Here is a 16,685-nt window from a genome sequence, read left to right as displayed (position 1 = left end):
ACTAATTTTACAATTAATCCCTCCCCCACGGATTGCTGCTGCTTTCTCCTCTTGCATATGTTAAATTCACAACTATTTGTACCTAAAGCATAGGCAGGAAACAACACAGTGCTTGAATAGAATGTAATAATGCAACTGAAGACAGGGGAGGGGGTGGTTGTCAGGCAGTAGGAGGTCTGGCTGCAACCCAGCAGGAAAGAAAAAGGTAGAAAAAGCCTCCTTTCTGTCAAACCAAAGTTCCTTAGAAGATTCCATCTTTGGGGCACCTGGCTGACTCGGGTCATGATCCCAGGGTCCTGGGATGGAGTTCCAGGTCAGGCTCCCTGCTTAGTAGAGAGCCCGCTTCTACCACTCCCCATGCTTGTTCTCTCCTGCTCTTTTTCTGTCAAGTAAATAAATAAAATCTTTTAAAAGAAGATTTTATTTATTTACTTATTTATTTGACAGAGAGAGAGAGAGAGAGATTACAAGTAGGCAGAGAGGCAGGCAGAGAGAGAGGGGGAAGCAGGCTCCCCACTGAGCAGAGAGCCCAAAGCGGGGCTCAACTCCAAGACCCTGAGATCATGACCGGAGCTGAAGGCAGAGGCGTAACTCACTGAGCCACCCAGGCACCCCAAAATCTTTTTTTTTTTTAAGAAGTTTCCATCCTTGTGTGTGATATCCTTGTGTGTTCCATCCTTGTGTGTGACTTGCTCTTACGATGTTTGGCTAAGCAATTCGTATGTGTAAACCTTGGTCTTCTCAGGTGTCATGTGCAAATAGTAATAGCACCTATGTCAGAGGATGCTGTGCATGAGACCTAACTTTAGGAAGGAGCACTGGCTTTGGAGTCAGCCAGGAGTCTCATCCCTGGCTTCACCACTAATTATCTGGCATGACCCTAGGTAGTTTCCTAATTTTCCAGCCTGTTTCCTCATCTGAAATAGGTGGCAATTACTGGTAGTTGCATTAGGGGTGCCTGGGTGGCTCGGTCAGTTAAGCCTCTGCCTTTGGCTCAGGTCATGATCCCAGGGTCCCGGGATCAAGCCCTGATTTGGGCTCCTGACTTGGTGGAGAGTCTGCTTCCCTCTCCCTTTGTGCCCCTCCCCAACACGCTTGTGCCTTCTCTCTCACTCTCTCTCAAATAAATAAATATAATAAAAAAGCTTTAAAAATACTAATTGAATTAATGTCATCTAGTAAATTAGAGGGGTGCCTGGATGGTTCAGTTGGTTAAGCATCTGCTTTCCACTCTGGTCATGATCCCAGAGTCCTGGGATTGAGCCCCACATGGGGGGGCCCTGCTCAGTGGGCAGTCAGCTTCTCCCTCTCCCAATGTCCCCCTCCCTGGCTTGTGCTCTCTCTTACTCACTCTGTCTCTCTTAAATAAATAAATAAAATCTTTAAAAAAGAATTTTAAAATGGTAAATTAGAAATAGTAACAGTAAGAGCTATCTTTTGGGGTTACTATAATATTAAAGGGCTAGTGCATTTAATGTGCTTGGCACGAGAGTATTTGGCACATAATAAGCTTTGAATAAATTGTAGTTGTGGTAGTTTTAATTTCTTTTTTTTTTAAGATTCTATTTATTTATTTGACAGAGAGCGAGATCACAAGTAGGCAGAGAGGCAGGCAGAGAGAGAGGAGGAAGCAGGCTCCCCGCTGAGCAGAGAGCCCGATGCGGGACTCGATCTCAGGACACTGAGATCATGACCTGAGCCGAAGGCAGAGGCTTAACCCACTGAGCCACCCAGGCGCCCCTTTAATTTCTATTGCTGTTTAGGAACGATCAGGAAGAGAAAGAAGATTCAGCAAGGGAGGCTGAGAAGCAGGCACTGGAAAGATCTGGGAGGGGGAAACTATGAGATGGGTGTCAAAGACCAAGGGAAAATAGTACCTAGAAGGAGGGGAATAGTGCAGAGGAAGGTCATGCTAGTTTCTCCTGAAAAGGGACTCATTCCATCTCTTACCAATTAATGAGAGTGAAGGGAAAAGGAAAAAAAATCTCAAATGAAGGCTCTCAGACCCCAAATTCTCTAAAAGCCTTCTCTTGGCTAACTCCCTTAGTTTGATCTGAATGCCCAGATCCCCCAGGGAAAATACATATGTCCTGAATACTGGAAAAGCCAATGTTACACAAAGTGAAATAAAGTATCAGGTTTGCATCATTTGGGTGAAATAAAAAATTCAGACAGTTTTAAGTGTACAGGATGAAGAGGAGGGTGGGGGAGGGAAGAAATGAAGATGAAGCATAGAACAGGTTTGCAAAGCTGTGGTCTATATTGAACCCCCAAGCTAACACTAGTGAAAAGGAGGGCAGTGGTAGGTATCACATTCATTTTTCTTTTTCCCCTACCTGGTCCCAGAAAGAAATTATGACAGCATAAACTGTTTATTTGGATAAATTATTTCAACAAGCATTTATAGAGTAAAGCTGAGAAAAGGCCATACTTGAATCTAGGATAGATGAATGGGCAGATCCCCTGCAAGGGAAGATTTAGAGAAAGGGAGGAATAAAGGGCTTATAGACCAAGAGTCAGGGAATGTTGGTGGCCTCTGTGGGTTTGGGGGCCTGAGTGGAGCTTCCTGTGGCCTGGGGGTGGGGGTAGAGTCTCTTTTGGCTCTGGAAAGAAGGAGGTGGCTGCCAGGGGCCCAGAAGTACCCACAGAGGGATGCAAGAAGTGGACCTAATGTTGTTACAGGATTTCTTTTCCTTTAGTGCTCGCTTCGGCAGCACATATATTTTCCTTTAGTGCCCATGGTTCTTGGCCATGCCTCTTCTGAAGAGGGAAAAGGTAGGCCAGATGAAGAGTGGTGGGCAGCAGAGCAAAGTTCACTGAGCGATAGTAAAGTTTATTGAGTGATAATAAAGTTTATTGAACCATAGTACAAAGCTCCCGAAGAGGGAGGGGACCTGAGAGGGCTGCCACTGGAGTTTCTGAGTCTACAGGATTTTTGGGGCTTGTTGGCGAGCTGTTTTAATCTGACTAACCCTCCATGCACCTGCCATACAATCAGGTTTTTGTCATCTACCTGTCACATGGGAAAGGGTGGAGGGCTCCTTCTAGGGTGGTGTAAAATCTTTTTAAGTGTGGTTTCCTCTTAGGGCAGGGGCCTCTTGTCCTGCCTGCCTTTCTTCCAACTATCCTTCATCACTCATGAGCCTTTGCCCTGTCCAGTTCTCTGCTAAAGGGTCTGAGGCAGAAGGCAGAAGGACCCTCCCAGGTTAAGGAGGTGACGCTTAAGGCAAACATGGGGTGCTAGGGTTAGGGGAAGGGTGCTGGTAGAGCACAGGAGGCTGAACCTCCACCTCCCTCCATTGACAGAGAGTGTGTGGCTTGTGGGGGAGGCCATGAGGTCAGATTATGGGGTCAGGGATGGAGCAGGAGCAAGGAGCCAGGGAGGAGTCGATGGGGATAATTCTGGAAGGAGAAGCACTTCTTGGCAGGTTCTGGGTGTGGCAGCCCAGGGAAGGCTTCAGTGGGCTACTCACATTACCTGGCTTGTACCCCTCCCTGGAGGCCTGAGGCTGCACCCCTCTGTCCCTGTGGAGGGGTCATCAACTGCTAGCATAATTAGAGCCCCAAATACCTCCCTCCCCTCAGGACCACACAGCCCAGGGTTCTGGGTGAAAGCTCCAGAGTCTGCCATTCCTACCAGTCCCGATGTGAGCCCCCTGCCCTGTCAAAGTGCCCTCTCCTCTGCCTGTCTTCTCCTCTCCCTTCCCTCTACAGCTCTATGCTGCCTCTCCTCCACACACTGTCTCCTCCTGTGGCACACTCTGTCTTCTCAGCCCTATCTCCTTCCTGACAAACTCCCTCAAGTCTGCATTCATTCCACTCCCTGCCTTAAATAAAATCAGCCGCCATCAACCTTGTCCTGCTCACAAGGATAGGAACCAATATACCTACGAAGAACAGGGGATCCCTAAGGACAGAGGGTCATTTTTTATCACCCTCCAATCTGAGGTCATGAGATGGGCAGGAGCAGGTATCCAGGGAAGTTCTTCTGTGGTCTCTTTTTTCCTATTAATGTCCTCAGTTCTAAAAGAGCATGTGGGCTTTCTGATTCTCATGTTTTTTTCATACACCCTGGCACCCAGATGACTTTTCATCATTCCTTGGGTATTCCCATTTGTTGGAGCAGGACAAGGTTAGCTTTGACTCCTTGGGCTTCTTGGTGTCCTCTAGCCTGTAACCAGGGGGAGGCTTGGGAGGTGCTGAGCTTCCTGGTACTAAATTCTCATGAGCTGCTTTCTCAGTACTGAGGGAGAAAGCAGAGGGTAGGTCAGCCCAAAGGATAGTCTTATTGATGCCACCAGCTGTTGTCCAGAAGCAAGAACCACAGTCTAACAAATCTACTCTACTCCTTCCCAAAGTGAACAGGAATGGAACTCCTGAAATACCCATTTCCCCTTTTTGCCCCCACCCCGTCCATCAACACATTTCTCAGCATACATTAGAGAAGAAAGCATTGCAATATTAACTAGTGGGTGCAGATTTGACCCTGACCTAAGAGACAGGTCAGTTGTGATAAGGGCCTTTTTGGGAGAAATTCAGCCCATTTCAGCTTCCCTTTTCTTCATCTGTAAATGAGGGTGGTTAAAAACTATTTCACCATATGACCCTCCCCCACTAAAGCTTCTATATTTGATTCTTATTTATTTTTCCTCTATATTCCTAAAAGTAACATCACACACAGAGACATTGAACTTGATTCTTATATATATTCATTGACACAGAACTCCACAACATATATTGTTTGGTGGAAAATATACAGCTTAAAAGAGCACTTATATTTGATCATTTATCTATAAATATATCTATCTGGGTACACAATTACAGAGAAGTATCCAGAAGGGCACTCTTCAAAGGGCTGACAATGTTTATAAAAGGACGGAGAGTTTCCAGTAATTTGTATTTTCCTTCATTTTGTGAAGGTTTAACAGAGTTATACTCCTTTCATTAAAAGAACAGTCATCAAGGAAATGGACACACACAGAATAGACCCTTAGGCAGACAGAGGAGGGAGCAGGGACAGAGTTGAGGCCATCCCCTCCACTTTGGTGGCATCTAAGACCTCTTCTGCCCCAAATAAAACCAATTTGTGGATTAATTAATGCAGACAGAAGTCTACTTCTCCCCACCCCGCTGTTTTTCCCACATGAATACAGTTGACAGTTCACTTAGGGCTCATTCTAATACCTTACTAAAGGCCCAGAGAGGTCATTGTGTTTGCCAGGAACCTCTTTTGACTTCTCCTTCTCTGTATGTGTCAGTTCCTGCAGGGTGATGACGAGATTCTCAATCACCTGGGCCTTGTTGCTCTCAGTTACAGGTTTCCTTTGAATGGCCCTCCTCACCACAATATGAACATAAGATTGTGTATTTTCACTTCCTGGCTCTACACACATCCCCAGGACCATTATTCTTATACCCAGAACCCCCACTGGTGCAAGGAGATTGAGCCCAGGAACTGTTGGCGCAATCAATGACCAGTATTGGATCAAGAGGTCTGGCCCTGCCTCTGAGAGGTGGGGCTTCCAAGGATGTAAGTAGAGGGTCCTGAGACTCCACCAGGATCACATCCTCATCTGAATCATCAAGGGTATCATCTACCTCTATTACGTTGCAGTCAGTGCCGCTGATTGCTATTGGCTGGGGGCCCTGAAATACTACAGGGCTTGCTGCCCTCTCCAAGATTACCTCAAACCTCTTGGGTCGCTTTGGTTTCATAAAAGTGTCATTCCAATCCTCTTTCTCCCTTATCATCTTGATTAACTCCAAGAAACTAGGAAGATGCTCCTGATCATTTGCATATATCCTGAGATGTTTCAGCCTAAAGTGCAGGTCCTTATTTAGCTCAGCTCCTAAAAGGAGCTGCTGCAGGTGAGTCTGGTTGGCATCTTTCTGAGCTATGATCCCTGCCTGAATAGCATTCTGGAGCTGCACTTCCAAACAGATCACATAAAGGAAAGCTTTCTCCCCTGTGCGTGCAGAGTGTTAAAAAATTTAACATGAGTGGTGACACTGCTTTCAGACTCCCCAAACACCAGTTTCATCGCCCACAAGAAATCAGCCACACTTAGATTGGGGTTGGTGGCCTGGAGCAAACGCATTACCTCCCGGGCCGGACCCCTAAGTGTTTTCATTAAGCGTTTGAGCTTTTCCTCCTCAGACATATTCCAATCAGGCAGGACCCCATTGACTTGGATCAGTCAGTTTTCAAAGGTTTCTTCCCCTTGGGCTGGCACCACTCTCCCGAAGAACAACTTCACATTTCTTTCTGCCATGCGGACCTTTAAAGGACCAAGACTCCTCCCCAGGGACCTAAAAATTGAATGGGCCCAAGGTGGCAAGGGTGTGTTTTGCCGCAGCTGTTACCCACTGGTGCAATGATGCTAGTCATGATGGATGACGGTCGTCTATCTGAATATAAGAAGATGCTCAGACTTTTTAGAAAAGCCTAATCTGTAGGAGGAAGCAATGTTCCTGGGCTCTGCCTTCCTTGTATCTCAATAGGGACTGTAAAGAAAAAGAGGGGAAAAAAGGTCAATAAGGCAGTAGATTGCAGGGAAGGGGTCTGCAGTCACTTTACTTTAATGAACACCCTGCAGTACCTTTTATATTTGTCCACTGACCTACAAATTCCCTGCGGGAGACTGGCAATTACAACTTTCTCGAGCTACCAGGAGTCCTCCTGCTAGCAGGGTTCCTTTCAGAGTTACATCCATCCCTTCTGGCCAGTCTTCCAGGAGGGAGGGCAACTGTTGCTTTGAATTCTAGGTGAAATAGTGTGTGTGGAGCTGTTGTTGGGCTCTCAGAATAAGAGTGCAATGGTCTAAATCTCATAGATTTGTGATAATAAGAGGTAAAAGATACCCTTGTCATTGTGTGTCAACTACATTCATATATAAAAAATTAAAGATATCTGTTAAACTCACGTTTCAGATCTCAACCACACCCCTTTTCAAAAGTTTCTCCCCTTATTTCTCGGATTATAAAACATAAGCTCGGAAACAAGTGCACCCCTTTAATTCACTTCCAGCGTCTGCAGCAGGGGCCTTCCATGAAAAAGCTCACCAGCCCTGACCTCCGTCCAGTGGGGTTTGCAGATACCAGTCCTCAGGGCGTCAAGACTGTGTGGGTCCCGTAGGATAGGGCAGAGAAGGGAAGGGTCAGAAGCAGCCTCATCCCTCGTCCCACTCCCTTTCCCTACCTGCACCCCCAGCTCCGCTGTAGCTAGACAGGAAAATTCCATCTCCCAACTTCAGACAGAAAATTCCCTCTCCCACCTTCTGAATACAAGTCAAAGTGACCCCTTCCATTACATGTCCCCTGGGAAACTGTTGGCCTACCAGCTCTGCAATCAGCTGCACAGAATTCAAGTTCCGATTTGGCTTTGATGGCCTGCCACGGAGAAAGGGAGTAAGAGTTGGACACGCACCCCCACATATTCCTCCCCAGGAAGAGATGGGGAAATGCAAAGGGGATTTAAGGCAGACAGCTTGGGATCATCTCCTCGTTGTCCCTTACGACCCCTCCCTAAAAACGTCCCCCCTTTCAATCCAGGCAAATCCTACCCATTTGGCAGCACCCAGGAAAACCCTACCTCCTCCCTCGGCGCAGCGGGGCCATGGGAGTGCTCCTTCCCCGGCCTCGCAGTTCTCGATTCCCCAAGTGGGGAGCTGCCCAGTACCGGTGGAGCTTCCCCTTCCTCTCTGCGCGCCTGGTAATCGCGCCCCGCAACCCCCTACCCCGGCTTTTTAATTTTTTTTTTTATTAATTTGTGCTGTGCTGGTGGGCAGTGGATGCTCCGGTGTGGACAGCTGCGGATGCCGCCTTCCAGTCCCCGCAGCCCTGTAGAGGAAAAGGATGACGCCTTCTCCGCCGCTGAGCGAACCGGAGCTGCCGGATGGAGCTGCACAGCACAGCCGCCCAGTCAGAGGGTAGCCAAGTCAAGGCTGCGCGGTTCCCACGGCAGCCGCGGCCGCCCCCGCCCACCGACTGGGCCCTCCCAGCAGCCGCCGCTTCAGTTTGCCACTGCCCATTGACACAAAAGAGCTTGATGAGCGGGGCGGCGCGGCCAATCAGCGGGGCGCGGGGGCGACCTCCCCCTCAGCCTTGGGCCCCGAGGCCATTGCTAGCAAAAGGGGGGAGCCGGCCGACTGGGGCTGCGACACACCGGCGCGGGAGCCAGCGCGGTGTCAAGTGCAGCTCAGACGCACCGGCAGGGCCGATTTGCATTTTACCCGTGAGTTTGCTGTTTCCTGTTCTCTTTCTTTCTCCCTCACCCCTTCCATCTCCACTCTCCTCCCTCCGCGCTTTGAGACCGGATGCCTTAAACATGAGGTGGGACAGAAATCAAGTGAACAATAAAAGCCCCTCACGTTTGTATAGGGGGAGGGAGAGAAGGCATTTACTGAGCACTTTCTGCAGGCGAATGCGCTTGCCCGGACGTCTCATCTATTCTTCTCAGCAGCCGCGTGAGGGAGGTAGCGGTTTGCGGGTTTAACAGAGAGGGCACTTCACCGCTCAGGCAGTGGGGTGAGGAAGGGCAGAGCTGAGAGATCACACCCAAGTCAACACATCCGATTTCAAAGGCCTCCCCTTGTAAACACGCCTTTTTACTCTCAGACTGAGGGTTCGTAGAGAAAAGCCAAAGTGGAGGTGGGAGGGGCCATTTGGAACTATATAGAATTAGTGAGCAAGGACTATTAATCTCCATTGTACAGATGAGGAAACAAGAGAGGTTCGGCGTCTTGCCCAGCATCACACAGCAAATAAGTTTCAGCATCCGATTTTGCATCCAAGCCTATTATTCTAATGTTAACTATTTGCCCCGCTGAACTGCCTACTGAGTATTTTTACGTTGGTGGTCTCAAACCCACCAGCAGTCTTGGCATGATGGGAGTGTTGAGTGAGAGTGTTTGGGGGAGGCAGCAGGGAGTAGGGAAAAGAGCCTTAGGCAACTTTTGCAGGAGCCATTGTACAGAAGAGGAAACTAATGCACTTTTCTTTCTCATTTTACACCATTTTTATACTACAGTAAGCTGCCAGTTTATTAAAAAAAATTCTACAGCTTTTGAGCTCGAAGGAAACAAGGCCCAGAGGTGAGATGACTTGCCTGAAAGTACAAGGTGAAGCCAACATTTGGATCAAATCTCTCTGACACTAGAACCCATGCTATTAACCAGAGTATGGGTACAAGACTGGCTGCCTCAAAATCATTTTGGAAAGCTTGTTAGAAAGGCAGATTCCTGAGCTCTACCTCTGGGGGGATTCAGATTTACTAGGACTAGGGGTGGGGAGTGTGATTTATATTTGTAATCAGTGCTGTAGTTAATTCTGAGGTATAGAGAAGTTTATGAATCACTGCTGGAAACATCACATCATGCTGAGGGTAATAAGCAAATGGCCTGCTGCCAATATATCTGGCCACACAGCACATCGGTCATGACACGTAACTCCACTGAGCAGAGGTTCCTACCTAGGGTCCTTTCTGAAATCGTTTACAAAGAATTTGGACTCTGCATATTTTTCTGAGTTCTTAGTTTTGGAGATTTTCAAGGAAGTCTGTGGCCCAGAAATGGTTTAAGAATCATTCCCCTGCCATCTTTCTTGGTAACATCTTCCTCTGTCAACTTGCACTTCAGGAAGAAGTATGAGAAATGAAACAGTTTGACCTAACCCCCGATCCCCAGCTCTCTACTGCTGATACAGCTCTTTCATTTCCTGGCTTGAGGACAGGTTGCTAGGTTGCCCTTCTGTGAGCTCTTGAGGGGACCTCTCCTTTGCTGGATTTGGCATCACTGGCCCCAGAGCAGGAGCAACTCCATGGAAACGGCATGCAGGGCTGTCCTGCAGGGCTGCCAGCTTGAATGGGCTGTGATGCCAGTGGCTGGGAAACCGTCTCTATATTCTATGACTTCTGGTTCTTGGAGAGCAGGTCTTACTTTCCTGATGTAAATTGTGGTTAAAAGGTCCCCTGCAGGGTCTGTTCTGGACTCCTGATGCTTGCAATCAAATGAACAATCTAACTGCTGTTGGGTTCATTTTCAACCTGCCAAGGTACTTCTCCTGATGCTCTTTTCTGCCTTCTTGTTTGACAAACCTGATACCTGGGGTTCCTTGAAGTAAATACTTCAAATTTGGAGATGAGGACTTTTTTTTAAAAGATTTTATTTATCTATTTGACACAGAGAGAGAGATCACAACTAGGCAGAGAGGCAGGCAGAGAGAGAGAGGAGGAAGCAGGCTCCCTGCTGAGCAGACAGCCTGATGTGGGGCTTGATCCCAGGACCCTGAGATCATGACCTGAGCAGAAGGCAGAGGCTTTAACCCACTGAGCCACCCAGGCGCCCTGAGATGAGGACTTTTATCTGAGGACTGTGGCCTTTCTTTTGTGGATGGGACAGTGTGGAATAGGTGGTGGAGGCTGGAGGGTGTGGGAGGTAGAGAGAAGGCTCTCCTCACATGGTCAGGGTGATGCCGGCAGTAGCTCTTGGGTTTCCTTCAGACTTTTGCTTCTGCTCCCCAATGCCATGACATCTGACCCTGGGTCTCAGCAGATTCTTGTCCTGTGTTTAAATTAGCTTCACTGCCAACTGAGGTGATCTGCAGCTGGTGGAGATGGGATCAAATAGGACAAAGAATAGATCCTAGAGTTCTGATCCCCCCCCCCAAAAAAGTAAAAGGAAATGGATTGTGTAAAGGGGCCTGGATTGGGCCCTTCAAACAAAGCGAGGATCTCTTTGGGCAAGGCTGAGAGGAGGATTTGCTAAGCTGGCTCCATTTGGATACAGAGCATCCCTTATCTCTGGCTTCTTGTGTGGGAGCGTGTTCCAATTCATGGCTCTAATGAGACCACATTTTCCAATTTCAACAAAGAAACCTTAAAAGCCTGAATGTTAGGGAGATAAAGCTTTTCAGCTGAAACAATAATAGTTTTCCTTCGCTGCCTGCCTCCCCTGTGCCAGGAACTTTCCATCTGTTATCTCATTTAAGCTTCTCAGCAGCTCTGTTAGACAGGCATTGTTATTCCATTTTGCAGGTAGGGAACCCGAGTTTCCTGGAAGTTAAGTTACTTATATGAGGCCACACAACTTAGAAGTGGAGACAGGGGACTGCAGCCCTCTTAGGGCTGTCAAACTCCAAGGCCCATGAACAAATTTGCTCTGCTGTCTCCCAAACAAGCAATTTAAAATGAACTCTGCAAAAGACCCAACCGAGTATGTTAGACTGATTTCAGCCTTTAGAAAAAGTGTGGTTGCAATCTAATCTTTCTTTCTGGGATCTCTTTTTTAAATGAAACTACTAATATAATTTAAGGAGCAATTTATACTGAGTACTGTGCTAAGAATTTTATATACTTCATCTCGTGCAAGCTTCATGACAGATAAGGATACTGAGGCTTAGAGAAGTGAAGAGACTTGGCCGAGGTTATATAGCTAGCAGATGGCACGGGAAAATCCATACCCAAGGCTGTCTGACTCCAGAGCCTGTGTCTTTATGCTTTACCACATTGCAGTGGGGGAAGAAAAGATGGCCCTTATTCTAAATCCACTTATCTCTGCCAGCTGCAGCTCTATTTCCTTTGCAAGGCCTGCATCCAAAGCTGTGTACCACTTATGCTTTTAGGTCTCTTGTGCCTTAGACCTCTTCCTCAGCCTAGAATGGCTGCCCTCACTCCTAATGAAAGCCTGCTCACTGATTAAGGATCAAGTCAGATGCCCCTCCTGGGAGGAATTTCTTGGCTCCTCCCTGTCCAAGATAACATAAATTGTTCCTGTCTTTCTGCTCTGACCTTGATTAGTGTGCCCTTTATTTTGCATTCCAGTATAGTTTAGCTCATTGTTGACTGTCTGTCCCACTAGATCCCCAAGCACTTGAAGGCAGGTACCAAGTCCTGTTCATTTCTAGCTTCACAGTAATTTACGCACAAGTGATTTAGTAGCCGATCAGTAAGGGTTTGCGAGCTGACCAAAGACTGGTGGAGGGAGGCCATGAATGAACAGATAAGACATGGGGCTAGATCCTGGGGTGGTCACACAGCTGTCCATCTGGACTAGATGGGCCGGGCAGTCTGAACCCCCCTGGGTTCACTTTACTAGGCTATAGACATAGGAGCCACAACACGGATTCTAGGGAGTAACTGCTCAACGCTGACTCCTGACGCATTCTGTGGTCTGTACTTCAGAATTCATGTCAAGGGGCCAGACCGTCCAGAGTTGTTTATAGAACATCTTTGCATTTGCAGAAGAAAAGTCTTCCCTGCCTCCCATGTGAACACAGGATTTGTTCCACCATACCTCTTCATCTGCTTCTGACTGATCTGAGAGTATCCTGTAGGAACAAGTGCTCTATGGAGACAGATGGTGAAGTCAGGAAACTTCTTTTTTTTTAATGCTTTTTATTGAGGCCACTATGGCATGGATGCTTAACTACTTTATCTCACTTTATTAATCTTTGCAACAAGCTTTGGAGGTAGGTCTGTTGTGGCTATTTCATAACTAAAGGCACAGAGAATGAGTGAAATGTCTTGCCTAAGGTCACACAACTAAGGGATAGAGACAGGATTCAGTATTGGATCTCTGCCCCCAACAAGCCTGGCATCATAACAGGAGAATACATGGGGAAAAAGTAGATTCTCCTCCTCCCCCACAAAATGGGAAGAATTGCATTTTTAAAATGATGACTAGATATTTAAACTAAGGCGTTTCTAAATTACTGTTCACCTTTAATTCCTGAAAATGATTGGCAAAAATGGCAGGAGGAATTGGAGATGGAAAAGCAAGATTCTGCTATCAAAAGTTGGTCCAAATTCCCCCAGGTCAGCCCCCAGTGACATGCAAAATATGAGGATGCCTAGAGAGCATTACACCCCCTCAGCTCATTTTATACCTGAGATGGATGATCCTCCAAGATGTCAATGAATTTCTAAAGGTCATAAGGAAGTTTATAACAGAACTGGAACTTAGAATGCTAGTCTGCCAAATTCTAGCCCAGTCTTTCCGCCAAGTCCACATGTCTTATGCAGTCAGTCAACACATGTTTATAGGTTACTCAGGAAAATGTGGAAATGTGGAACATTACTGCGCTTTGAGGTAGAAGAGGGGACAAACATTTCCTTCACTACCCATCTTTAGGTGCAGGTCAGATTTGGAGGAAGAAGTTCCTTGGTAGTAGATCTGGGGAATGTTGGGAGAGCCTGTGGCTTTGGGGACCTGAGTAGAGCTACCTGTGGCCTGGGGGTGTGTTGGGGGGTCTCTTTTAGCTCTAGAGAGACGGAGGTGGCCAGCTGGGACCAAGAAGTACCTCCAGAGGGATGCAAGAGTGGGCCTCATAAGCGTTTGCTCTGGCCAGTTCTCTGCTAAAGGGTCTGAGGCAGAAGGCAGAAGGACCCTCCCAGGTTAAGGAGGTGACGCTTAAGGCAAACATGGGGTGCTAGGGTTAGGGGAAGGGTGCTGGTAGAGCACAGGAGGCTGAACCTCCACCTCCCTCCATTGACAGAGAGTGTGTGGCTTGTGGGGGAGGCCATGAGGTCAGATTATGGGGTCAGGGATGGAGCAGGAGCAAGGAGCCAGGGAGGAGTCGATGGGGATAATTCTGGAAGGAGAAGCACTTCTTGGCAGGTTCTGGGTGTGGCAGCCCAGGGAAGGCTTCAGTGGGCTACTCACATTACCTGGCTTGTACCCCTCCCTGGAGGCCTGAGGCTGCACCCCTCTGTCCCTGTGGAGGGGTCATCAACTGCTAGCATAATTAGAGCCCCAAATACCTCCCTCCCCTCAGGACCACACAGCCCAGGGTTCTGGGTGAAAGCTCCAGAGTCTGCCATTCCTACCAGTCCCAATGTGAGCCCCCTGCCCTGTCAAAGTGCCTTCTCCTCTGCCTGTCTTCTCCTCTCCCTTCCCTCTACAGCTCTATGCTGCCTCTCCTCCACACACTGTCTCCTCCTGTGGCACACTCTGTCTTCTCAGCCCTATCTCCTTGACAAACTCCCTCAGGTTCTCAGATCTACACTCAGCATTCATTTCTTCTTGATCCCGAGTTGCCTTCATGTGTCCTGGATCCCCAGTTACTTCTCACCTACCCAACCACCTGCTAGCTCCCAGCCTTTTCTGGGGTGGGATCAGTAGTTTGGTGCCCTTGAACTGTATCTTACCTCTAGTACAGGGCTTCTGAACCAAGGATGATTTTGCCTCCCAGGGGACATATGGCAATGTCTGGAGATGATTTTGATTATAGTAGCTTGGCTGATCTCAACTGGTACTATAGGCATTCAGTGAGTTTTGGCCAGGATGCTGCTAAACATTCTATGATACACAGGACCAGCAGCTACAACAAAGAATTGTCTGGCCAACAATGTCACATGTTGTCAAGTTTGAAAAATTCCTGCTCTATTATATAGCTACAGAACTTTAAGGATAGGCTTGGTAATAGCTAGGTGTGGAACATTTTGGTGCTGACCTTCTAGGAACAGCTACTCTTTCAGTTCCTCAACTGGAAAGGGAGGGTGGACAGAGCATTGCCATGAAACAGCCAGGACACTGGCAGGATTCTGCAGACATAGAGGTGAAGGAGATTTCTCAATCCCCACATTCACTACCAGCTTTTAGAGAAAGTACTGGAATACAAGTTCTGAATGCCTTTCTGCCTCTCTGAGATAGTGCCGCTCTTTGGAAAGAGAATAGCAACTTATTGTTCTAGCAGTTTATCAAATGCAAAACTTCATGTGGTGAAAGTTGAGTGTAATAGGGTTTGGAGCCCTCTTTCCCCAGTTTTATTTTCTTCAATCACAAACCTTCTTTGAATATTAGAATATTTGATTTGTTGGTAAAACATGGTAGGGATGACTCGTTTCAGAAAAAAAAAAAAAAAGAAAAAGAAAACTGCCTTTGTTTCAATTTGAGGTTGATGACTTCTTTTTTAAAAAAAAACTTTTTCATTTTTTAAGATTTTATTTATTTGAGAGAGATTGAGAGAATGAGTGGGAGGAGGGCAGAGGGAGAAGCAGGCTCCCTGCTGACCAGGGAGCCTGCCATGGGGCTCAATTCCAGAACCCTGAGATCATACCCTGAGCCAAAGGCAGACGCTTCACTGACTGAGCCACCCAGGCGCCCAAGCTTGTTGACTTCTTAAGAGTATGCCTATTTCTCCGAAACTGGCCCAAAGCATTGCTTTTTTCCTTAGGTCCATGTTTCTTGGGGCTTTGTTTCTCACTAAGCAGTGAAAATGCCCCCAACAAATTTAATGGGTCAGTCTAACCTCTCTTTTTCCACTCTTGCCAGTATCTTCCATCTGTACCCAGTCGTCTTCAGCATGGAGGAACCGAACCACTGTCCTGGAAAGGAGCTGCAGCACAGGACACGAGTGGAGTCCCCAGGAAAGAAAAGCTGGCACTCCCAGGCCTATGCCCTTGGGGCCGTTTCCAACTTTGTGTCTACTTTTCTGACTTTCCCCATCTATAAGGTTGTGTTCCGGCAACAGATCCATGCCGTGGCAGCATCAGAGGCTGTGCGACAGCTTTGGCATGAAGGCCCTCAGTACTTCTACCGGGGAATATACCCACCTCTTCTCTCTAAGACATTGCAAGGGACTCTGTTGTTTGGGACTTATGATAGCCTGCTGTGTTCTCTCTCTCCCGTTGGGCCACACTCCCTGAGACACCGCTGGGCTGCAGGGCTCATGTCGGGTGTGGTGGAGGCTGTGGCATTGAGCCCCTTTGAAAGGGTGCAAAATGTGCTCCAGGATGGTCGCAAGCAAGCCCGCTTCCCCAGCACCATCAGCATTCTCAAGGAGTTCAACTCTTATGGGCTTTGGGGGCGGCTATCACTGGGCTACTATCGTGGTTTCTGGCCTGTCCTTCTGAGGAACAGTCTGGGGAGTGCTCTGTATTTTTCCTTCAAGGACCCCATCCAGGATGGCTTGGCAGAGCAAGGCCTGCCCCATTGGGTTCCTGCCTTAGTGTCTGGGAGCATCAATGGAACAATAACCTGCCTAGTCCTGTATCCTCTGATTGTGCTGGTGGCCAATATGCAGTCCCATGTTGGCTGGCAGAGCATGCCAAGCCTGTGGGCCTCTGCCCAGGACGTGTGGGACACTCGGGGCCGAAAGGTGTTTCTGATCTACCGTGGAGGCTCCCTTGTCATCCTAAGGTCCAGTGTGACATGGGGCCTCACCACAGCTATCCATGACTTCCTGCAGAGGAGGTCTCATTCCAGGAAAGAGCTAAAGACTGACTAGCTGCAGGAAGTGAGGCTATGGCAACTTTGTTATCCTAAGCCTTCCCAGGTCGATCTAAATAGCTTACTTCTTTGGCTTGGTTACCTACTACAACCATTCTTTAGCGTCTTTGAACTGCCAATGCATGGGAGAAGTTCCCAACTACCAGCCTGTTGGCACAAACAAAGCCCAACAGGGTTCCTTGGTCAGAAAGAGAAAGTCACTCCATCCTGTCCACAGTTTCAACAGCCTTGGACCCAGGAGGCCCTTAAGAAGCTTGTAGCCTTGATGAAATGTCATTCCTTTAAGTAATTCCTTGACAGTAAGGAGAAACGTTGAAAGATGACCTTAGTTAGGCACTATGAGTTCTGGAATCCCTCTAGTTGTCCTTTGGACCGAACTTAGTGGAGGACCAGGGACTCCAGTTTCAAAGAACTAAGCTTGAGGCTTAGGATGTGGATTCCACAGAACTCCTCAGATGA

At 47.8% G+C, this 16,685-nt stretch overlaps 2 protein-coding genes across 2 annotated transcripts; one reads left to right on the top strand and one right to left on the bottom strand.

Moving 5' to 3' along the window:
• Positions 1-5,177: 5,177 nt before the first annotated feature.
• On the bottom strand, positions 5,178-6,388 carry ZCCHC18 (zinc finger CCHC-type containing 18; the record flags this gene model as incomplete). The annotated part of the gene is given in 6 exon segments (XM_080795558.1): positions 5,178-5,310; positions 5,312-5,370; positions 5,374-5,969; positions 5,972-6,197; positions 6,201-6,355; positions 6,358-6,388. Coding segments are annotated over 6 exon segments (1,200 nt in total).
• An 8,903-nt stretch (positions 6,389-15,291) lies between these two features.
• SLC25A53 (solute carrier family 25 member 53) lies at positions 15,292-16,224 on the top strand (the record flags this gene model as incomplete). The annotated part of the gene is made up of 1 exon (XM_080795621.1): positions 15,292-16,224. Exon 1 carries the CDS (start codon positions 15,301-15,303, stop codon positions 16,222-16,224), a length of 924 nt encoding a protein of 307 aa, XP_080651747.1. The 5' UTR covers positions 15,292-15,300.
• Between the last annotated feature and the right edge of the window lie 461 nt (positions 16,225-16,685).

This window comes from Martes martes, assembly GCF_963455335.1.
Source record: "Martes martes genome assembly, chromosome: X".
Taxonomy (NCBI): Eukaryota; Metazoa; Chordata; class Mammalia; order Carnivora; family Mustelidae; genus Martes; species Martes martes.
This window is presented reverse-complemented; position numbering and strand designations above follow the sequence as displayed.